The 25,008-nt window shown below is 39.8% G+C and overlaps 1 protein-coding gene across 3 annotated transcripts in view; it reads left to right on the forward strand.

Annotated features, from left to right (window-relative positions):
- sh3kbp1 (SH3-domain kinase binding protein 1) overlaps positions 1 to 25,008 on the forward strand; it is a 176,625-nt gene that overhangs the window by 50,329 nt on the left and 101,288 nt on the right. For all 3 annotated transcript variants that reach the window (XM_087992992.1, XM_043700471.2, XM_043700472.2), the window contains exon 3: positions 12,780 to 12,903. In XM_087992992.1, coding sequence (XP_087849118.1) covers positions 12,780 to 12,903 — 124 coding nt within the window. The remainder of the gene's footprint in view (positions 1 to 12,779; positions 12,904 to 25,008) is intronic.

Genomic DNA, 25,008 nt, shown 5'->3' on the forward strand with positions numbered 1-25,008 from the left:
TCCTTCCTATCGGAAAGGTGTTGTGAAACTTGAAAGATTTCAGAAAGGATTTACAAGGATATTGCCAGGGTTGGAGGATTTGAACTATTGGTAGGTTGACTAGGCTGGGGTCGTTTTCCCTGGAGTGTGGGAGACTGAATGGTGACATTATAGAGGTTTATAAAATCATGAGGGGCATGGATAAGATAAATAGTGTTTTCCCTGGGGTGGGAGAGTCCAGGACTAGAGGGCATAGGTTTAGGGTGAGAGGGGAAAGATATAAAAGAGACCTAAGGGGCAACTTTTTCAAGCATGGAATGAGCTGCCAGAGGAAGTGGTAGAGGCTGGTACAATTGCAACATTTGAAAGGAATTTGGATAGTTATATGAATAGGAAGAATTTAAAGGTATATGGCCAGGTGCTAGCAGGTGGGACTAGATTGGGTTGGAATATCTGGTTGGCACGGATCAAAGAGTCTGATTTTGTGCTGTACATCTCTATGACTCAATGACATGCTTAAACTTCCCATGAGGCAGTGTGTTCCACATTTTCAGCACTTGCTATGACCCACAATCTGAATTGCCTATTTTCCTTTTATTGTCCTTTTTTAATTTTGGACACACCCATAAATGGAGACAAGGTAACTGGACAAACTATCACTCCTCCACTTTAAAGGTCCAACTAGGATTTGTAGCATTGAGAATAGAAGTGATGCAACACTGGCAAGTGTGGCCTTAGCAAGGTTCTGCATGTATCTAACACCACCTCCTTGCTTTTGTATTCAGTCCCCTTAAGAGATGAACTGTGTAATTTTATTTTATTCTTACGGCCTTATCAGCTTGTGTTCAAACTTCTTTATGAGTTATATGTTTGTACTCCCAGAAGTGTAGTATAGTTTTGTAACCTCCAACAAATAAGTGGCCTGATTATTAGTTCTCCTAAAATGAGTCCTGTCACAGGTGACTCAGTTGAACTTAATACACCATTAGTCCACTCTCCCTGAAAGCCTATTTATTTGTGCATTTTGGTGCAGTGCTCCACTCTAACTATAACTCCAATTTGGTAATATACTTACCTTTCAGCACTAGAACACATTGCATTACAGAATAGAGGGTTACTTTATTTAGTAAAATTGATTAAATCTGATTTTAAAAAAAAAATTATTTGGTCTTTTAGCAAAATTCTAATACATTACCTTTCTTTGACTATTAGCACTTACCTGGAATGTATCAGTTTTATTTCACATTTTGAAGATGGGAATCACAATTGCTCCTTTTGTGCCCGCGAAAACTATTTCCTTTCTCAATTGCATCTCTCTATCCGCACTCAATTCTTTTTGCCAGCTCCTTAGTTTCATGGAGCATATTTGGATGCAATTTTTCTAGATCAGTCTAATTTATATTCATAGTCACGCATAATCCTAACTCTTAGTACTTGGAAGGGCATGATAAAATTGCTTTGTCAAAGAAAGTCTGGCCTGGCAAATCTGTTGGAATTCTTTGAGGAGCAAGTTAGACGAAGATATTGGATGTGTTTTGGATTTCCAAAAGGTCTTTTGACAAGGTGCTGCACAGGATGTGGCTAAATAGGAGCCTATGAGGTTAGTGGCAAGGTACTGGCATGGATAGTGGGGTGTTAATCAGGATGTTTTGCAGCGATCAGTGTTGGGACCACAAATCATGTTGTTAACAATTTGGATGAAGGAACTGGAGGTATTGTTGCTACGTTTGCAGGTGACCCAAAGGTAAGTGAAGAAAGTGTTGAGGAAGCAGGGAGGCTGCAGAAGGACTTGTACAGGCTTGGCGAGTGAGCAGAGAAGTGGCAGACGAAATACAGTGTGGGAAAATGAGAGGTTATGCAGTTTGGTAGGAAGAATAGAGGGATAGACTATTTTTTAAATGGGCAAACACTTTGGAAATTTTGAAGGAGGAAGAGACTTGGGAATCCTGATTCTGGATTCTCTTGGTTCGCTGGGTAGTTAGGAAGCCATATGAAATATTAGCCTTCATTTAGGGTCTGTTTCCCTGCTGTATGACTCCATGATTTTGAGTGGAGAACAGCAATGTGCTGCTGAAGCTATACAGGACTCCGGTTGGACCGCATTTGGAATATTGTGAGCAGTTCTGGGCCTCGTATCTCAGGACGGATGTGCTGGCCTTGGAGGAGTCCAGAGGAGATTCACAAGAGTGATCCTATGGTTGAAGGGCTTATCATATGAAGAGCAGTTGAGTACTTTGGGTCTGTACTCAGTGGAATTTAGAAGGATGAGGTATCTGATTGAAACTTAGAGAATAGAGAGAGGCTTGGATGGAGTGGATGTGGAGGAGATGTTTCCAATATTTGGAGAGGCTAGGAACCAGGTATATGTTCCCCGAGTAAAGGGATGAACCTTTAGATCTGAGAGGAAGAGGAATTTCTTCAGAGTGGTGAATCTGTGTCACTCCTTCTTGAAGAGGGCTGTTGAGGCATTCAGTGTATTCATCTCTTTTACATTTGGCTTGCAGCTGCTTTATAGCTTTTCGGATTCAATCTACTGAGAATTTTCTACAGTTTGGGTTGAAATGATCACTTTCTGGATCCCTGCTTTTAAATAGTCTTGAAGTGTACTTCTCAACTAATAATTTGATGATCTTTTGAAAATTTAGAAATGGCTGCTGAAAATTGATTTCCAACAAACTATTTTGATTATAGGAATGTGATAGTAGAAGTGTAATTGAGGGTTTAGGCAAGTTTGCTTGTCAATGATGACTGACTTCCCTGCAGCTGTGAAATGCTTGTACACAGGATTGCTAAAATATTTAGGTTTCATGTGGAGTGAATGCAGTGGTGGTTAGCATCAAATTTTAAATCTATTTCTGTCATCCCTATTCCTCTTTTTTGGAAAAGGGTGTAGCTTGACACTTAACTTTTTTGCCTTGTGTTAACTTATGGAGATCTCTTTTTGTCAACATAATGATGCCCATGCTTAGTTTCCCAGATGAGTTGTTTGATTTGGCTCTAGAAGTTCTCAAGTATTTCAGTCCAAGTTATAGGATTCTCAGTAGAATTGAACTTCCTTTTTCTTGTATGTGAATTAAAATAAAAGTAAAACTTAGATACTGATGGTTCTACTTAAACGATCATAGAATTAATTAAATTCTAATTTCATAGTGAGTGAACACTTATACTAACAAATGAAGCAGTATTGCAATTTATTAAAGATTGTTGCATTGCCTTTGAAATAGAGTTGACTGTGTTCCCTATTGAACAGTGATCACAAGCTGCTTATGATTACAGTTTACAATTTTTTCAATTCCTCCTTGCTGACTGATGCCATTTGCTCTTTCATACTGCAAAAGCTTTGAAAAATAACAACATAGCAATTTATATTTGAAATGTTGGAATGAATTGTTACCAACACTGCTCTGTTTAATGAAACAGATTCCATCTGAGGTTTAATTTGAGAGGGAAATTTTGATTTTGAAGTAGCAGTCATATAATTTTCTCCTTTTCTCTTTCTGTTTCTCAATTTCTTTATTTCCTCTTTTACACAAGATGATTTGAACAAGTGGATAGAAAGCAATTCTGACAACAGCAACAACTTGACAAAAGAAATGGATTACTCTGCCACTTAGTCTGCTCCACCACTGAGATTATGGCTGAGTATCTCCTTTAGTCACCCCTTTCTGCACTGTCTTCATATATCTTGATTATCTTAGTAGCCAAAATGTTACGTATTGCTCACCAGGTCTCAAACCAGTATCCCCAACATAAATAATGGCAGTTAGAGAAGTGTGAAGAAAAGGTTGACTAACATGGGCTGTGAGCATAGACTGATAGTAGATGAGTACTGACAAACACTACAAATATGATTTTTGCCAGTTGAAAAGAAGTACTCTGTGAGAGAGATGAGCCGCTCATGATTAACAAAGGTGTTCAGGGAGAGTGTCCAATCAAAAACCAAGGCATTTAAGTAATAAAAATAATGGGAGGCAAAGGAATTAGAGTTTTTTTTTCAGTTTTTAAGTACGCTGGTTTTGAATAAAATGGGAGAAAGCTTAATATGGAAGTAAATTGGCAGGAAACAAACAACAAGGGCTTCTAAAGATACATAAAGTCGGAAAAGTGAGCATGGACTCCCTTGGGAGGTATGACTTGACAACGGGGAGCAGGCAGATAATTTAAACTGATTTCCTATCAGACTGCATGATAGGGGTCACTATAAATATTCCAAAGATATTGGATAAGCAAGGTGTTAATGGGAGGAAAGGCCTTGTAACGATTTCTGTCAAGAGGAACCTGATAACCTGCATCTAAGGATCTTATCAGGAGAAGCTGAAGAGATACTGGAGGCATTGATCAAAATATGTCAGAACCCTCTGAATTCTGGGTGTGTTCCATCAGATTAGTGGTTTTCTAATGTGGCATCCTTGATCAAGAAGGAAGTAAGACCTAAAACAGGAAACAGTAGTTCAGTTAGCCTAACATCTGTCGAAAATACTTAAGTCCATTATTAGGAAGAAGTAGCAGAGCATTTAGAAAAGCTTAATGCAGTTAAAACCGAAACATGGTTTTATGAAAGGAAAATAAAGTTTGATAAATTTGCTAGAATTCGTTGAGAATATAACAAGCAGATTTGATAAAGGTACACTGGTGGTTGTAGTGTATTCGGATTTCCAGAAGGCATTTGATAAGGTACCACATAAAAGGTTATTGCATAAGATAGGATCTCATTATATTAGTTGTAGGCATGATTCGAGAGTTGGTTCATATCCTCTGAATGAAGAAACTTTTTGTACTTTTGTTAAATATCTGAGCCCTGGTTATTAGATCCATCAGTCAGTGGAAAAAGTGGGTAGACTTTCATGTTAGGAATTGAGCTTTGCTCTTTTAGCTAGAGAAAGCACTGGAGTGATGTGTCACCTCATTGTGGAGGGCCTGCCAAAAGTTAAGTGTTTGCAAGTAGCCAGCTTTAGCTGTTCCCTCGAATTTATGGCCCCTGCTTCCCTGGAGGTACCAGCCAATTTGTGTCTGGCAACTGTCCATTGTCTGTTAGCACCAACAGTGTGGTATTTCTGCTTGGAATGCACCCACCAGAGGTGGCAGGATGAGGGTTGCTGGCTGACTGGGATGAGGTTATCTGAAGGTGTGGCTCCATCACACTTTTTTTTAAAATTTTTATATCTCTAGTCAACCTCAAAAATTCCAACAGTCCAGTATCTAAAATTTGAGGGTGAAAACTGCAGATTTCTACAACCCTTCAAATGAAAAACTGTTCCCTGATTTCCCTGCCAAGAGGCCCAACTTTATAATTTTAAGATTATATGCACAATATAAAGCAAGATCTTTAATTTTTTTACAATTGCAATGAATATACTTGAATAAATCAAAAGTCCTTATGTTAGAAAATCCACATTCTCTTAAGTGTCCTTTATAAAAAAATATTAAATACCTCAATTAGATTAGTCAACACTACACCTCTCTCCAAATGTACTACACTTAAGGAAATAAACATCACATTTAAGTGGTTTAACTTAACCTCTTAAGCCTCAGAATCAATCTGGAGAACATGCATTTCTTCTCTTCCAATGTTAATGAACCCCACCCAAAGTGTGGTGCAAAAACTGAATACAGTACTTCAGAGGAGGTTGTGTTGTTAGGAATTAGCATTTTTGATTTCGAACAAATCAGTCCAGAATGTTACAAAACACTTTTATGGTAAAATTACTTTATAAAAGCACGTTTGTTCAACTATCTTATATAAAAAGTCCAGTAAGTGCACAGTTAATTGGTTTAATTTTGGATTGTTTGGTAAACCACAGTTGCTTTCCCGTTTTACAGTTAATGAAAAGGAGCCAAGAAAATTTCAGTCTTTCTGATTTAAAAACAACTTTGGACACAAACGCACTGCTGTAGAATTAAATCTTTCATCAAATTAAATGTCTAAGTTTTACCACGGGCTGTGGGAGCAGTGCCCATAATCTAGGTTATTGGTAAACCAGTAGGCACCAACCAGTCAGTCTTTCCATTCAAAATTGAAATAAACTGGAAAGAAGGAAAATAAGATGAATTGCAATGATGCAATTTTTTATGACCACAGAACATGGCCAGAAGACACCCTAGCCAATGAATAATGCTTTGAAGCTTGTCAGTGTTAGTTAGTAATGAAGGGGAACCAATTTCCACCAATTTGATTCATAAAGAACAATGAAATCTACTCTGGAGACAATTGGTTGAGTTTTTTAAAAAAATGGCCAATGGACAAGGAAAAGTGTTCTCCCATTCTTTGAATATTGTTAAGAGACTTTTTTATGCCCAACTAAAGTAGAAGACCATGTTAAAGTCTCAGTTGAAAGATAGTAATCTCTGAAAGGGCAGCGCTCCTTCAGTACTTAAATGAAACGTTAACATAAAGTATGTGCTCAAGTCTCCAGTGGGATTTCAACCATAACCTTCAAATTCAAAGACAAAAACATTACCACAAAAAGATTGAGTTGGAAAAGCAATCTCATAAATCTCTAAATAACATCTCACAATCAAAGTGAATTTAACAAACAAAAAAAAATCTATCCTGTATCACAACAGATTTTCTTTGGTTTATATTAGCCCCAGCATGATTTTGCCACTATTAGAACCTCATTTGTTTGATAAAGTTTCAGGAACCTGCAGTGAACATCTAATTATATGATAGATTTCAGTTGGAAATAAAATGAACTAATCATTAGAAGCATCCTCAAGCAGTACTGAGAGTAATACTCTGCAACTTTTAGCTTGATCAAAGTACAGGAAACTGAAATTGCCAAATATTACAATGGCAACGTAATGGTAACAGGAACATGGCCAACATGGTGCAAAACTCACTCTTGGCCGTCTCACCTTTTTATAAGCTCCATCAAATCTTGAAAGTGTTTGAGCTTACTGACCTCCCATCTAGTGATGTGGTTTGTCAAACTTTGTTTGCTAAAATTCTAGGATGTGTGGCAATGCCCATGATGCTATAAAAGTGCAATATATAGCTGGGAATCCGAACACGAAGCACCAAAGATCAACTCTAAGAATTCAACTGAAGCACAGTACAGCAGAGAACCAAGAAACAAAGTTGCACAACATGAGCAATCCCAAAAATGTGTGCAGAAGAGTGGTGGAGCAGCAACATAAAAAGGAAAATCTTAAGGATGTGACAGCACAGGAGGGAGATATATTTATAGCTAAACATTTTAAAGTTAAAAGTTTGGGTGAAGATTTGTAGCTCGGGTGCTCGTTGTGGAGTTTGTGGATGAGTGCCATGCTTCTAGGAATTCCCTGGCTGTTCTTTGTTGGGTACCCAGCATGAGCAAAACTAAAGTAGTGTACAAAATCCCATGCAAGGACTGCACAAAACACTATATAGGACAAACAGGAAGACAGCTAACGATCCGCATCCATGAACATCAACTAGCCACGAAACACCACGACCAGCTATCCTTAGTAGCCACACACGCAGACGACAAGCAACATGAATTCGACTGGGACAACACTACCATTATAGGGCAAGCCAAACAAAGAACAGCCAGGGAATTCCTAGAAGCATGGCACTCGTCCACAAACTCCATCAACAAACACATCGACCTGGACCCAATATACCGGCCACGACAGCGGACAGCTGAAACTGACAACCGGAAGCGGCAGGGACAGGCCACTATAAATGCCGGAGGAAACACCACAGAAGCGCTTCACAGGAGGCTCCCAAGCACTGAGGATGTCACCTAGACAGGGGACGAAACGTTTGCAACAAAAATTTCCAGCTCGGCGAACAGAACCACAACATTTTAAAGTTAGCCTAATTAATTACAAAAAAGAAATCAGGTAAGATAGGAGAGACAGTGCAGATGGTGTACATCGGAGTCTGTGGAGAGAACTGGACCCTAGATAACCACATCTGTAGTGAGGGTCTTAGTGCTTTCTTTATAAGGTCAGTGGAGAGTTGACCTTATAGAGGTTTTAAAATCATGGAGGGGAATACATAAGGTGAATGGGTCTTTTCCAGAGGGTAGCGGAGTCCAAAACTAGGGGTTTTTTTAAGGTGAGAGGAGAAAGTTTAAAAAAAAGGCCATGTTAAATTTTGTCTATTGTATATTTGATTTAATTGTATATCAATGTTTGTATTTGAGAGTTTTGTTTATTTTTGTAAACTTGTAAAAACGTTAAATCTCTAATGAAAATATCTATATAAAAATAAAGGCCCTGAGGGGCAACTCTTTCTTTTTGGTAGTTTGTGTGTGAAATGAACTGCCAAAGGAACTGTTGGATGCAGGTACAGTTACAACAAAGGTATTTGCATAAGTGTATGAATAGGTAAGGTTTGGAGGGATATATGGGCCCACAAAGCAGGCAATAGGACTCATTTAGCTTGGGAACATGGTAAGAGTGTACCAGTTGGACTGAAAGATCTTTTCCCATGCTGTATGACTCAATGACTCCTGTACCATTAATATTCCATTCTGCCAATTCTGGCTTCTCAAGGTAATAGTGTGCTGCCTTTATGAACTACTGCAGTTGTTTCAGTGTAGGTGGTCCCACAATGGTGTCTGGTAGCGAGTTCCAGAATTTTTACTTAGCAACACTGAAGGAATGTCAATATATTTCCAATTCAGGAAGGTGAGTAGTTTGCAAGGAAAATTGCAGGTGGTGGTATTCCCACATTTCTGCTATTCTTGCCAGTCTGCATGGCTGTCAGTCTGGAATAGAGTTTGGTGAATTTCTGCAGTGGACCTTATAGATGACCATCTGTGGTGGAGAGTGTGAATGTTTGTTGATATAGTGCTGGTCAAGCAGGCTCTGTCATGGATGGTGTCAAGCTTCTCCAGTGTTGGAGCCACACCTTCAGATAACCTCATCCTAGTCAGCCAGCAACCCTCATCCTGCTGCCTCTGCTGGATGCATTCCAAGCAGAAATACCACACTGTTGGTGCTAACAGAAATGGACAGCTGCCAGACACAAATTGGTTGGTACCTCCAGGGAAGCAGGGGCCATAAATTCGAGGGAACAGCCAAAGCTGGCTACTTGTGCCATGCTCTGCATGAAAAAGTTGCCCCTTACGTCTCTCTCAAATTCTTCCCCCTCCCATCTTAATCCTATGCCCTCTAGTTTTGGACTCCCCAACTCCAGGGAAAAGACCTTGTCTATTTATTCTATCCAGGCCCCTCATGATTTTATAAGAATTATACATCATAGAATCCCTACAGTGTGGGAACAGGCCCTTCAGCCCAATAAGTTCACACCGACCCTCCAAAGAGTGACCCATTCCCCTATCCTATTACTTTACATTTTCCCCTGACTAATGCACCTAACCTACACATTCCTAAACACTATGGGCAATTTAGCATGGACAATTCACCTAACCTGCACATCTCTGGACTGTGGGAGGAAACCTACATAGACATGGGGAGAATGTGCAAACTCCAAACAGACAGTTGCCCAAGGCTGGAATCAAACCTGGGTCCCTGGCACTGAGAGGCAGCAGTGCTAACCACTGAGCCACCGTGCTGCCCACATGATGTCACGCCTCAGCCTCTGATGCTCCAGGAAAATGAGCCTCCATCTATTCAGTCTCTTCCTATAGTTCTATCCTTGTGTATGAATGAGAAGTTTGACTTGAAGTTGGAGCAGGTAATTAAGAAGACAAATTGGAATATTGTCTTTCCGTGCTCGAGGGATGTAGTTTTAAAATAGGTAGGTTATACTGCAGTTGTATAGGGTGCTGGTGAGGCCACACCTAGAGTACAGTTTTGGTCTCCTTACGAGAGAGGGTTGATTGGCACGAGAAGGGTTTCACGAAATTGATTCTGGAATTGAGAAGATTCCCTTATGAGGAGAGATTGTGTAGACTAGGACTATACTCACTGGAATTTAAAAGAAGGGGGGGGGGGGGGGGGGTGTGATCTTATGGCAACATAAAATTATGAGGGGAACAGATCCGATAGAAGCAGAGAAGTTGTTTCCACTGGTGCATGAAACTAGAACTAGGGGAATAGCCTCAAAATAAGAGGAAGCCGATTTCGGACTGAGTTGAAGAGGAACTTCTTCACCCAAAGGGGTGTAAATCTGTGGAATTTTCTGCCCAGTAAAGCAGTTGACACTACCTTGTTGAATGCTTTTAAGGCCAAGATAGATAATCTAAAAGAAAAATAAACTTGGGTGAATGCATTTATACTCTTGCATATCGCAGCAATTGGAAGTTTTGCTTGCCAGTCCTTCTAGGTGATCCACTGAAGTGTAAACTCTTAACTATCTGAATAACTTATGAACTTAAAAGCAGTAGCATGCAACTGTTATAGTTGCATGCTAGATCCTTGGAAGTATTTAAAGAGGAGGGAAATAGGTTTTTGAAACATCAAGGAGTTGACAATAGGCGGAGTTGTGCAAATGAGTTCAGGCCTGGGGCAGATCAGCCATGATCCTGTTGAATGGTGAAGTAAGCTTGAGGAGATGAATTGCCATCTCCTCTACTCCTATTCCTGTGTCCTTACGGGGGATTAAAATAGGGTCACATGAGAAAAAACATTTTGGAGGCACAGCAAGCAGGGAATCCATGACTCTGTTCATAAGCAGATAAATAGTTTGTGCGTTTGACAAGTTTACTCAAGATCAATCCGACATGAAACCTTAAAACACCACTTGCACAGAATGTCTCTGTGCGACTAAAGAATAATTAATTTTCTGAAATTTTAAAAGAACATACCTCTTTGCCATGGATATTGACATGCCAATGCAAGTTTCTCTGGTTCAGAATTTAAGAAGCCAAGTTAAATGTACTAAGTAAATAATTTTGACCTTTTCCCCAACACAGGGCAGAGTTAACATTTCAGGTCCAGTGACACCTCTTATGCTGCAATCCCATGAGAATCTGAGAGAAAGAATTCCTAGTTCATTGTAAGAGGCTCCAGAAGCAACAAGAGCAGATGTTAATACAAGTCATTTTGCTATAATGTGTGTTTCACCAGTGCAAATTGGCTATAATGTGATTAATAAATTGTGGACGCTGTTTTGATAATGCAAACTTTCTACTGAATGGGTATAGCAATTTTCTATTAGGCATCCTGTAAAGTGCAATTTTCTATAGCGGCTTCTCATAATGCGATTTTCTATAGCACGAGGTTGCAGAGGAGAACATCTGTTGCATTATAGCAGAATGATCTGTATTCACTGAGACTTTCACAAAATCATCAGGGACCTCTTCTGCTTTCAGATTGGTTTGCTGTACTCTGAAACATTTTTCTTCTTTTAACTGCAGCACATGACACCCTGGCAAATCAATTCTGACAGATAACACCTGTACTGAGTATGCAGGGACTCTACCATTGAAACTTCAGTATATTTCTATACTGAATGGAAGATATAATATTATGTTTTTCTTGATCTGATTGTCTTTGATTATCAATACCATGATCACATCCATTGATCTTTGCAAGGGGTCTAGTTGTTCATGTGTTTTTTTTAAATTGGTAGTTTAATTCTATATCTAAACTAGCATAAAGGTTCCAGTCTTGCTGGGTTGGTAACTTGGTGTTGGAGACAGTGATTGATTGCAATGTCCTGATATGTGACATTTGCATATTTACCTTGTGACTATGCATAGAGCTTATGCTGGTGGCTTAGGCAGCATGGTGGCTTAGTGGTTAGCAATGTTTGCCTCACAGCGCCAGGGTCCAGGATTCGATTCCAACCTTTGGTGACTGTGAAGTTTGCACATTTTTCGTATGTCTGTGTGGATTTCTTCTGGATGCTCCGATTTCCTCCCACAGTCCAAAGATGTGCAGGCTAGGTGAATTGGCAATGCTAAATTGTCCATTGTATTTAGGGATGTATAGTTTAGGTGTATTAGTTGGGGTAAATATAGAGTAATAGGGTAGGGGAATGGGTCTGGGTGGGTTACTCTTCGGAGGGTCAGTGTGGACTTATTGGGCTGAAGGGCCTGTTTCCACACTGTAGGGCTTCTATGATCCTATTGTAAACCGTAATTGTATGGTTTTTGGAAGTAGAAAATCACTTAAATTAGAATCTGCAAAGTATATAATATTTTGACCCAAAGTACCTTTTGAGAAGGTAGTTTTGAGCTATTACCTTGAATCCCTGCAGCCAGTGTCATATACACCTACAGTGCTGTTAGTTTCAGGATTTTGACCCACTGCCTGTGAGGAACTACTATATAGTTCCAAGTCAGAATGGTCCTTGGCTTGGAGGGGCACTTTGCAAATGATGTTGTTCCTATGCAGTTGCTTCCTCAGTCTTCATTAATAGAGGTAGCAGGTTTGGAAGAACTTTGTTAACTAATGTTGAGAGAGCCTTGTTAGTTTGTCTTTGTAATTTGAAGATGGTACACATTGCTGCCAATGGTGGAGGATGTGAATATTTAAGGTGATGGATAGAGTGTTGGAACAAGCAGGATATTCTACCTCGGATGATGTTGAGCTTCTTGGCTTGTTAGATGTGTATTGACAGCAAGTGGAAAGTGTTCCATTACATTCTTGACTTGTATCTTTAGTGAATGTTGAGCAGGCCCTGGGGAGTCATTGTAAATTTCAGAATTCGCCTATTAGATCTTTCTGACCATTGTCCATTCCAGCTGTTTGAAAATAATAATTGCTAATATTGTTTTTCATTTTTTGGGATGAATTTCTTCCAGATGGATCCTTGCTATAAAGGCTAATTATGCAAAATAATTGCTTCAGTTGTTTTTGTTTAAAGGTGTACCCAAATTATTATTGTCACAACTGGTTTCAAGAAGAATAGTAGCAAGTGCAGCACAGGTATTAAATGTTCTTTTTATTCTTCCTTAAAGGAAATAAAGAAGGATGTGAAGAAAGAAAACCAATCAGTAAAACCTACAGAAATGCATGGAGATGATGTCTCCAATGGCAGCCTGCTGTCTTCAAGTGATCCAACTCTTAAAAGTCCTAGAAAAGGTAAGTCTGTGTCAAAGACAATTATTTCCTTCATTGATTAGGGCACCTGCGCAAGGAGAAATATTTGTTAAAATAACAAAAACCATACCCTACCAAGTATTTTAACATGAATAGTTGCTGAAGAATTCAATTTTAATGAAAAACCATGTGTTTTGCAATGAACCATGTTGATATTGAGGGTACCAATGGTAACATTTTTATTGTTGCATTGAGGTGATGGTCTTTTATTAAAGAAAAGTTAACTTTTCAAAATCTAAAGCAAAATCCAGAACATATGAGAAAAGCATCACAAATCTTCTGAAAGAGAAAGCCTTGCATTTCTGATGGGATCAATTTGAACAATGTTCTGTATTTTTTAGGAATATATCCTAATCTTGTGAATAATTCTAACAATCTATTTTACTGCATAGATACAGCCTCTTTGAATCCTACAGTGTGGAAGCGGGCCATTTGGCTCATCAAACCCACACTGATCCTTCGAAGGGCATCCCACCCAGACCTATTCCTCTACCCTATCTCTGTAACCCTGCATTTCCTGTGGCTAATCCACCTATCCAGCAAATCCCTGCACACTGTGGGCAATTTAGCATGGCAGTCCACCTAACCTGCACATCTTTGGACTGTGGAGGAAGCCAGAGTGTCCAGAGGGAACCCATGCGGACAGGGAGAATGTTCAAACTTCACACAGACTGTTACCTGAGGATGGAGTCAAACTTAGGTCCCTGGCTGTTGTGAGGCAGCAGTACTAACTTTTGAGGCACCATGCCACCCCACTTGGTGGTGGAAATTATTTACAGGTTAAATACAGATGACATTTAAATATGTTGAGATTGGACAATATGGTATTCAAGTGTGAAACAGTCAATTGTGCCATTTTCTGCTCTCATTTCTGGATTTCTTTTTTAAATGCTCAAAGATTTTTTACAATTGCTGCAAATTTTGTGCTGTCTAATATTCCATGTCCTTCTATACTTGTTTGTCTCATATCATTCCTTTCTGTCATACCTACCTTAAAACTACCCATACATAACCTGTAATATTGATGAAAATGAAGTGTTTGCAAGCAAATCCACAAAAAATCCAAACTATATTTGTGCCAGATAAAAGTTCATAATTACTTAATTTAGTATACTGTGGGGACCAGTGTCAAAAATCTCAGTTATCCTCATCAAAATTCATTTGGGGTTTATTGCCAATCACACTTGTAGGCATTCCAGATTGATAGGTGCAATAGCATTACTGTTCATTTCTATAAGTTGTTTTGAAACTTTAAATGCTGCTGGCATATCCAATTGTGAAGTTATATGAATAATGCATTACAGAGCATGCAGTTACATTGGTAACTGTTGTCCTAAATGCTACTACCAGATATTCTCTGACTGCTTTTAAAAGCATTTTTAAAATCCATCTTTTACACTGAAACTTTTGCACACATCACTTACTTGTCTACATGAGTTGATGCCCCTTTCTATTCTGAACTTGATTTCTTCCTCCTTTCCCTTGTGTTATGACAAGGAGGTGAACCTCTCTGTTAATTAAACCAAACACCAGAAAAGCTTGCCTCGTCATCTGTTAAAATATGAGTGACTGAGAACTCCCAAATTCCACTACTTGAAGAAAATAACATCAATTTATTTTTCTCTAAAAGTGAACATTCAACAACAACTATTCACAACTCTAAGCCCCCCTTTCTCTTAACTGCTTACTACCTGTCTCCAACTCTATAATAATATGCTGTTCCAATAAGGCACTTATTAAAATTGCATCACTTAATTTCAAAAATACAGATTTGCTGTCATCTTCTATGCCTTCTCTCTTCTTGGATTGTCTTCTTTCTTTTTACTGCGAGTATGTTTCATATGAAAAGGTACCTTTTGATAGAGAGTGTTTTCTAATTTCTGTGACAGCAGGATGTTAGATGGGCAATTAGCTCTCCATGAGTTTCTCATACTTTGGCAGTTGCTCTCTGACTAATTTTCAAAATTACTATATTTATAATCCTCAATATCAGATCATCTCATTGGTTTGATGTTGGGAAAACAATAAATTCAAACTCGATTGGGTTTTAGTATCCTGGAGCATAATTTAAACTGGTTAAATTCAAATTGTTGTCAAAACAGCAACTAAAACTCAGGTATCATTTCACAGCCAAATGTTAAGTATTTGCAATTTTCCAGCACTCGTTGGGACTGCCAACTAGTCATGTACTCAGATGCTTGTAATCCCTCAGTTCAAGGTAGACTTCACGCCTTCAACTTCATAACACCTGCCTCTTGTAAAATCCCATGGCACATTTTATGTAATAAGCTTTCATGTTGTTTGTACATTAGTTCATAATTTGTTTAGATTTCAACTGCATTAAATTTAATCTATTGGGAGATATACCTCTTGGCTTCTAATCAAGCTTGTATGTTGTGCTTAATCTTTTGTTTGTATGCTGTATAAATAAAGGAGAAAGTGAGGTCTGCAGATGCTGGAGATCAAAGTTGAAACTTTATTGCTGGAACAGCACAGCAGGTTAGGCAGCATCCAGGGAACAGGAGATTCGACGTTTCGGGCACAGGCCCTCCTGAAGAAGGGCCTGTGCCCGAAACGTCGAATCTCCTGTTCCCTGGATGCTGCCTAACCTGCTGTGCTGTTCCAGCAATAAAGTTTCAACTGCTGTATAAATAAAGAAAACAAGAAAAGGATGGGTTCTGTATCCCAGTGATACATAAAATGAGCAAATTCCGAATTGAGAGTCAAAATATTACCTGACTTGCTATTGTCATGAAAGGAGGAAAAAAAATTGACTTAAGTTGACAATAACTGGTGCTTCTTGAATTTATTGTATTGCCAACTTTTAAAGGGAGGTGTGAAAAGAAAAGCTCTTTCCTTATTCTAAACATTGACACTTCAAAGTAGGTACATCCATTTGAGAAGACAGCACAGGAAATAAATAGTGATGTCTGTCTTGAGTGTAACAAAATTAGTTAAGTGGACCCCAGAATGGAGTTCCCTGATTGGACCAGGTTAACAACCCTAATCAGGGACCCCTGGCTGACAGATATGAACAAGCGTGTCAAACCACCTGTTCATTCTGCAAGTTAGTTCTGAGGAAGCCAGATCAGTCTCAAGTATTATACATGTGGTGGGATACTGGCCTCTGTGGAGTTACTTCAGTGTCCTTGAGCTCCTTTTGGCTTTTTGCTACTCACTTTAAGATTGTGGCTAAATGCTTAAGAATAAGTGACTGGAAAGATTCAAGGGTTGAGCGACTCTTTAAGCAGGTGAATAGTGGGAGTTTGGTGGGATTAGAAAGTAAGAGATAATGAGAAAGAGAATGGGAAATTGGTGTGTAGAATCAGTGACTGAGGAGATTAGTAAAAAGGAACCTGCAGGGAAATCCTTCTTGACCTCCCACAAAATGTCATCTGTACCTCTATCTAAAAGGAGAGAAGCCAGAGGCAAGTTGGAGAAAGTAAAGAAGATGACTTGAGATAGAGAGAAGCAAAGCAACAGGTTAGAAGAGAAGTACAAGAGACCATATTATTTGGGGAGCAACTTGGGGAGCTTTTGGTTGCAAACCAGCAGAATGATCTTTCTTTCTGTTAAGAGTTGTTGACTGAAATACAAAGTAAAATTTAAACACTTTAAATTGACGTGGAGATGAAATCACCTCTGTTGTGCTCATAATGTACTCTAACCATGTGCTAAATCTCCAATTGAGCACCTATTAATGCGAATTTCATTTTTCTTTCTTTTTCTGAAAGATTGTGACAGTTGAGTCTAGTAAATATATGTGATATAAGATACATGCACTCAGCAAGAAAGAATAATTTCATTTTCTCTTGATTTGAAATAGTATTGTCTAATCTACTGTAGAATTTGTGGTTAGGGCTCTTGTGATATAGTGGCAGTGACCCCACCTCTGAGCCAGGAGGCCCGGGTTCAAGTCCAAACTTCCCCAGAATGTGTCATAACTCTGAACAGATTTGTTTTTTTTTTGGTATAAATCTCTTGTGCAGTTGTAGTGTCCTTAACTTTGAGCCAGGAGGCCAGGTTTCAAGACCCAACTATTCCAGAGGAGTGTCATTGCATTTCTGAACAGGCTGGTTTGGAAAATGTTTTTTTTAAACTTCCTCTTCAACACAGCAGAAAGAGGGAGAAAGCAAGAGACCCAGGATTGCATGTGTGACATTTCAGAGTTGGGGTACTAGTTTAACAGCTGCAGCTTTAGGGGAACTGTTGATTGGGAAAGCAAATCAAACAGTGTCATCTCAGCTAAGTGGTGGGTTGAAAGTGTATTCTTTTGGAAGAAGGAATTAACTGTGAAACAGGAATATTGTGAAGAAAGGTCACTGGACTTGAAATGTCAACTGTTTCTCCTTCCACAGATGATGCTAGACCAGCAATTTCTGTTTTAGTTCCAGATTTCCGACATCTGCAGTTCTGTATTTTATGGAATAATTAAAAATCAGAGTCACTATAATAAAGCGCTTTCAGTAAGCAAAGTTGGGTAAGGGAAGGAAGCTTACAGTATTTTTATCTAAACATAATTGTGCTTGTTTAAAAAAAAAGGGTTTAACTAAGGGGCTAAAGGAAAATTATGTTATGAAAGCTCGCATTTGATATTATCCTCCTGTGCAGTGTGACAAATTGTGGAAGCTTCAGTTGTCCAGGGTCCCTTCAGTGTCCTGTCTACCTGGTCTGTTGCACCACATAATTTGATAATCATGTACTCCCTCAGCCTTCTCTGCTCCAAGTAAAACAGCAGTAGTCAATAAATTTTCTCTTCATAGCTAAAACTCTTCAGCCCAAGCAACACCCTGGTAGACTCCAGTACAGTCACATTCCTTTTACAATGTGGATGTCAGAACTGCATGCAATATCCTAGCTGATGGTGAATAACATCTGAAATAGGAGTGAGACCAGGTCATTTAGCTCACTGTGCGAGCTGCACTGTTCTTTCAAAGTTATGAATGGCCTAACTGTGTCTCTAATTCTACTTTTCTTGCTGACCTCGTAACCCTCAATGTGTTGATCAGAAATCTAATTCACCCTTGAATATATTTAGTGACCAGTCTCCACTGCTTTCTGTAAAGGAGAATTCCAAAAACTGATGATGCTCTTAGAAAAGAAATTTCTTCTCATCTTAATCTTAATTGGGAAACCCAATTTTTGTAAGTATGCCCACTAGTTCTAGATTATTTCCACAAAGAAACATTCTTTTACTATTGAACCTATCAAGTCCCCCTCAGAATTTTGTATATTTGTCTACTTTTTCTTACAAATTGTGGTGGGTATACACCTGAACTGCTAAATTTTTTCCTCACAAGAAAACCTATTTATTCCAGCAGTCAAATCTAGTGAAGCTTCTCTAAACTACTACTAATGCAATTATATTCCTCCTCATGTAAGGAGACCACGACTGTACAGCCCTGCAGAAATGAAGTGGGCGGAGTACTTTTTTGGCTTTAGTCTTGGATTAATTACAGTTATTTATTCCACTTCTCTGTCCGTAATACTCATTGCTGTAATAGCTGTTGCTTGGAAGGAAGCGACTGCATTTTATCCTTTTCTTTGGATCCAGCCAAAAGAATCTAGGAATGTTAAGATCTCAGAAGTGATAGTGAAATGCTTTTCTGGATCCCAGATTTGAAAATTAGAGATGAAACCTCTGCTTTTCCAAAGATCATTTGGAAATCCATAGAGACAGTATCCCTTCTAGGATCAAAGCTGAGAGTAATTTGTAAAGCAAAGATTGGAGAAAGCTGGAGTTTAGGTGAACAACAATACTGACAAATCTTAATGGACAAAATCTTATTTCAAATAAATTGACGGGTCAAACAAATTAATGTGCAATCAACTTCATTTACAAATTTGCTTTATAGACTGCAGAAATGGAGATAAGAAACTTGGAAGTAAGAGATAATTGGACATTTCTGCTGTTATAGTGAATAAAATTATAGAATGGTTGCAGCATGGTTGGAGGCCTTTCAACCCATTGTAACTGTTTGTCAGAAAACTCAGTTTCATCTATCTCTGTGCCTTTTAGCTCTGTATTTTATTTTCTCCTCAGGTGGTTATTCATGTCCTTTTGACTGCCACACTTAAATCTGCGTCTTCAGTTTCAAAGGCAGTGACTTTCAGACCCTAACCACTCACTGTGTAGCAAAAGGTTTGCTCATCAGTTCTAAATCTTTTGCCATTCAGTTTAAATCATTCTCTTATAATTCTTGATTTCTCTGTCAATGGGGATAGTTCCATACGATCTAGAAACCTGTGTTAATACCTGACAATAAATAATTTCTGTCTTGTTAAATAAAATGGACCAGTTGCTGACAGTAAAGGAGGTTTATTTTATTTTAGGGATGAAAAGTAACTAGTTATTGCTTAAGATTAATGTTTCACTTGATTCTTCTAAAATAATAGGAATTGTGTGTGTGTGTATTTATATCCTCTGAATCATTAACTTGGTAATCATTTTTATTTGCTTCTGGTTTACCATTATGACAGGCCACAAATGCCAGTATCATCTTTGCTCATTGGAAGTTTAAAAAATGTGTGCAAATTCCAGGCTATGGTTTCAGCATGTGACCAAGGGTGAAAGGTTAGGAGAGTGTTCCATTGTTCTTGTTCTTATCTGCCTGTCTGTTTATGGCTGTAAATTAACCCATTGAAAGCACAAATGGCTTGATCAGCACTGATGCCTGAAGCAAGACCAAATCAGATCACTTTTGGGAGAGCAAATCTTAGCAGGACTTAATGGTAAGGTCCTAGGGAGTGCTGCTGAACAAAGAGACCTTGGAGTGCAGGTTCATAGCTCCTTGAAAGTGGAGTCGCAGGTAGATAGGATAATGAAGAATGCGTTTGGTATGCTTTCCTTTATTAGTCAGAGTATTGAACACAGGAGTAGGAAGGTCATGTTGCGGCTGTACAGGACGTTGATTAGGCCACTATTGGAATATTATGTGCAATTCTAGTCTTGTTCCTATTGGGAAGATGTTGTGAAACTTGAAAAGGTTCAGAAAAGATTTACAAGAATATTGCCAGGGTTGGAGGATTTGAGCTATAAGTAGAGGCTGAACAGGCTGGGGCTGTTTTTCCTGGAGCGTTGGAGGCTGAGGGTTGACATTTACACAGGTTTATAAAATCATGAGGGCCATGGATAGGATAAATAGGCAAAGTATTTTCCCTGGGATAGGGTGAGTCCAGAACTAGAGGGCATAGGTTTAGGGTGAGAGGGGAAAGATATAAAAGAGATCTAAGGGGCAACCTTTTCATGCAGAGGGTGGTATGTGTATGGAATGAGCTGGCAGAGGATGTGGTGGAGGCTAGTACAATTGCAACATTTAAAAGGAATTTGGATGTGTATGTGAATAGGAAGGGTTTGGAGGGATATGGGCCAGGTGCTGGCAGGTGGGACTAGATTTGGATCGGGATATCTGGACGGGTTGGACCGAAGGGTCTGTTTCCGTGCTGTAAATCTCTATGACTCTGACGTGTTGTCTTTTAATTTGCAATTTGTGGCACTTCCTTTCTGCACTGCTACCTTTGCCTACAAAGCAAGAATGACTGTACTTGAAAATAATTGTTCAGTTGTGTAATACCTCAAGACCTGAAAGGTACTATATAAATGCAAGGTGTTTGTTTCTTTTAGTTTCATTTTTTTCTTTCTTTGTATGCTATATATCGATGCAGATGAGTGCTTATTTGTGATGAAAATTCTAAAATTCCATCAGGGCAGAGTATTGGTACAGTAATGTGGCATGTCTCCAGAGGATGTATATGGTTTCCATTTCTAAAGTGACTAAATATCCAAGAACAAAATCACGCTTAAAGTAACTTGAGATGACATTCAGTAATTGGTGTCAAATAAGAGTTGAGGTATCGCAGAGTATGCTTTCTATACGATATATGCTGGACTTAAACTGGAGATTTAGTTCACTTTTGGCTCTAATCTTTTGTGGTTGTATTTTATGATTAGAAAAGTAACAGTATAGCTCTGGAAACAACCAGATAAAGCCACGGCAAGTAAGTTGTTTCAGGATGCTGTGTTGCATTGATTTGAGTTTGCATTTTCATCATAGTGTTATTTCTGCCTATTTCAGCCAGCATTAGCTCACAAGATTCCTGAGATTTCCTCCCCATGTCTCATTAGTACAAGGTATTTAACACTTGTTGGATTATGAGGCAAACTGAGTGATTTATATAGCTATTGTGTAAGGAGCTGTTAAGGAGTGGAAGGATTTCTAATCAATTTAATCTGAAATTCTCTTGTAGCAATTGCTGGTCATAAAATTGAATTAAATCTAAAACATACTATTAGATATATTCTGCATTAAATATAATCCAGTTCTTCCTTTGTGTTCGATGCTTGAATAACTGATTAGAATAATTAGAGATTTCGATCTCATTAAAACTGACTTGAAAGAGAACTCGGTTCTTTACAAGTGAAAGTTCTTCTTGACTGCATTAGTGCCACCTATAGGTGTTGAAATATAAGATGGTATAGTAATTCAGATGGCTGAGAACATACTTTGAATCAATGCTGCAAAATAAATGGGGCCAAGGAAGAGAAAACAGCTCTCTTTTTTTTGGAAAAAAGACAGTGTTTGCATTTAGTCCTTAATGCTTTCTCCAGTTTTCTCATCAATCCAGTGAAGGAGTGCAATATATCATTGATCTTTATTGGCTTATCAGGAAAAGGAAATATTAACTTCAATGGTTGTAAAAATAATTGGTGAGTGGTGAGTTGTTAAAATATGATCTCCTAACAATTTATATCATAGCCTTTTTGAAGATATTGGTTAGATGTGCTTATTTTGTGGATATTTAATGTCTTTTACTTTTGATTCTGTTCATTTGAATGTATTGTTGTTTAACATTGTTGAGTATGTGTTGCTGAAAAGCACAGCACATCAGGCAGCATCCAAGGAGCAGGAAAAGCAATGTTTCGGGCCGGAGCCCTTCATCAGGAATGAGGTGAGAGCCTGGGGGATGGAGAGATATATGGGAGGGGATGGGGCTGGGGAGAAGGTAGCTGGGAGTGCAATAGGTGGATGGAAGTGGGGGTAAAGGTGACAGGTCAGAGAGGAGGGTGGAGCGGGTAGCTGGGAAGGAAGATGGACAGGTCATGGGGATGCTGCTGAACTGGAAGGTTGGAGGTGGGGTAAGGTGGGGCGACGGGAAATGAGGAAACTGGTGAGGTTCACATTGATGCCCTGGGGTTGAAGTGTTCCAAGACAGAAGATAAGGCGTTCTTCCCTCCATGCATCAGGTGGTGAGGGAGTGGTGATATAGCAGGCCCAGGACCTGCATGTCCTTGGCTGAGTGGGAGGGTGAGTTGAGCCACAGGGCAGTGGGGTTGGTTGGTGCGCGTGTCCCGGAGATGTTCTCTAAAGCACTCTGCGAGAAGGCATCCAGTCTGCCTAATGTAGAGGAGACCGCATCGGGAGCAATGGATACAATAAATGACGTGTGGAAGTGCAAGTGAATCTTTGGATGTGGAAGGCTCCTTTTGGGGCATTGGATGGAGGTAAGGGGGAGGTGTGGGCACAGGTTTTACAATTCCTGCGGTGGCAGGGGAAGGTGCCAGGAGGGGAGGGTGGGTTGGGAGGCGTGGATCTGACCAGGTGGTCACGGAGGGAACGGTCTTTGTGGAAAGTGGATATGAGTGGGAGGGAAATATCCCTGGTGGTGGGGTCCATTTGTAGGTGGCGGAAATGTCAGCGGATGATGCGATTTGTGTGGAGGCTGGTGGGGTGAAAGGTGAGGACCAGGAGAGGGGACGTCTATCCTTGCGGTTGGAGGAGTGGGGTTTGAGGGGCGGAGGTGCAGGACATGGATGAGACCTGTTGGAGGGCATCTTCAACCACATGGGAGGTGAAGCTTCGGTTTTTAAAGAAGGAGGCCATCTGGTGTGTTCTGTGGTGGAACTGGCCCTCCTGGGAGCAGATGTGGCAGAGACGGAGGATTTGGGATGATGGGTTAGCATTTTTGCAGGAGGTAGGGTAGGAGGAGGTGTAATCCAGGTAGCTATGGGAGTCGGGTTTGTCAAAAATGTTAGTGTTGGATTGGGCCTCCTAGATGGAGAGGTCTAGGAAGGGGATGGAGGTGTCAGAGATTGTCCAGATGAACTTAAGGTCAGGGTGGAATGTGTTGGTGAAGTTGATGAACTGTTTGACCTCGTGGGAGCATGAGGTGGCGCCGATGCAGTTTTCAATGTAACAGAGGAAGAGGTGGGGAGTGGTGCTGGTATAACTCCGAAAGATGGACTGTTCTACATAATCGACAAAGAGACAGTCATAGCTGGGGCCCAAATGGGTACCCATGGCTACCCCTTTCGTCTGGAGGAAGTGGGAGGATTGGAAGGAGAAATTGAGGGTGAGGACCAGTTCAGCCAAACGAATAAGAGTGTCAGTGGAAGGGTACTGGTGGGGACATTGGGAGAGGAAGAAATGGAGGGCCTTGAGGCCCTGGTCATGGCGAATGGAAGTGTAGAAGGGCTGGATGCCCATGGTGAAGATGAAGCATTGGGGCCCAGGGAAACAGAAGTCTTGGGGGAGCTGGAGGGCATATGTGGTGTTCTGAACTTATGTGGGGAGTTCCTGGACCAGGGGGGAATAGGACAGTATCAAGGTATGTGGAGATGAGTTCGGTGGGGCAGGAGAAGGCTGAGACGATAGGTTCACTGGGGTAGTCAGGCTTGTGGATCTTGGGTAGGACTACAATCGGGCGGTGCAGGGTTCCCAAACTGAGGTTGGAAGCTGAGAGTGGGAGATCCCCTGAGGTGAATTATAAATAAGAGGTCTCAGCACTGATCTTTGTGGAACACTGCTGGCCACAAACCTGCAGTCAGAAAAACACTCCGCCACAGTTAACCCCACCATGTTCTCTGAGCAAGCCAATTTTCAATCCAACTTAACTCACCATGTGATGTACTCTTTTGGACCAGCCTACTTTAAGGGACCTTGTCAAATGCTTTAGTAAAGTCCATGTGGATAACATCCACTGCCCTGTCCTCACCAATCATCTTTGTCTCTTCCTCAAAAAAAAGCAGTCAAATTTGAGGCAAGACCTCCACTGCATAAAGCCATGCTGATTATACCGAACAAGTCCAATCTTTTCCAAATGCAAGTAAATCCTGTCAGTAAGAATCTTCTCCATTAATTTCCTTACCACTGATGTAAGGCTTACCAGCATAAAATTTCCTAGATTATCCCTGTTTTCTCTTTTTAAAAAACGGAACAACATTAGTTATTCTCCATCTTCTGGGACCTCCCCTGTGGCTAAAAAGGATACAAAGATCTCTGTGAAGGCCCGAGAAATCTCCCTTGCCTTCTTCAAACTCTTGGGACAGATCCCGTCAAGCCTTATCTTCCTTAATGTTTTTCAAGACACCCAATACCATCACCATCTTAATATCAACATGCTATCAACATATCTTCCCTAGTATCACTAATCATCCATGTCCTTCTCGGTGAATTGCAAAGTACATGAAGGACTTCACCCATTTTCTCTGGCTCCACACACACATTCTCTCCTTTTCTCCTTCCGTGGATGTAGCTACCCACATGCATGTTTACTAACCATGTGTTCTTGATAACTTCATGAATAAAATAACATTAAGCAATGTCTCCTACATAGTACTGAAGTGTGTGCTGCATAGTCAAACGAACTATTTCATAACCAGTTTCAGAGGATGAAGCTGCATATGACTCCATTGTTGGCTTCACCTTGTTCCTCTGAATTTATTTAATCATGCTATTTGAAGAATCCCACCCACTTTGCTTTGTGAATGTTCCCACTTAATGATACTTTGAATTGCACCTGAATCGTCTACTGAATGTTACATGTCCATTTCATTATTCCACTGATCATATGGTTTCAACTAAGAAGAAGATAGAAAATTTAAATGCGCTTTCTGCTACTTTCTATAATTGTATGTAGGATTTTAGTTTTGTCTAATTCTTTTTCCTTAGTTTTCAACCTTAACTGTTGCACAATCACTCACAACCACCAAGTTTTATTTGAAAGAACTGGATAGCAAATGTTACCTTTGGAAGTCATCTTTAAACACATTTTTATTAACATTTATTGCAGAGGTTCTTGATGCAATTA

Source organism: Chiloscyllium plagiosum, unplaced genomic scaffold, assembly GCF_037043375.1.
Source record: "Chiloscyllium plagiosum isolate Xiang-an unplaced genomic scaffold, Cpla_swu_hap1 HiC_scaffold_12, whole genome shotgun sequence".
In the NCBI taxonomy this organism is placed as follows: domain Eukaryota; kingdom Metazoa; phylum Chordata; class Chondrichthyes; order Orectolobiformes; family Hemiscylliidae; genus Chiloscyllium; species Chiloscyllium plagiosum.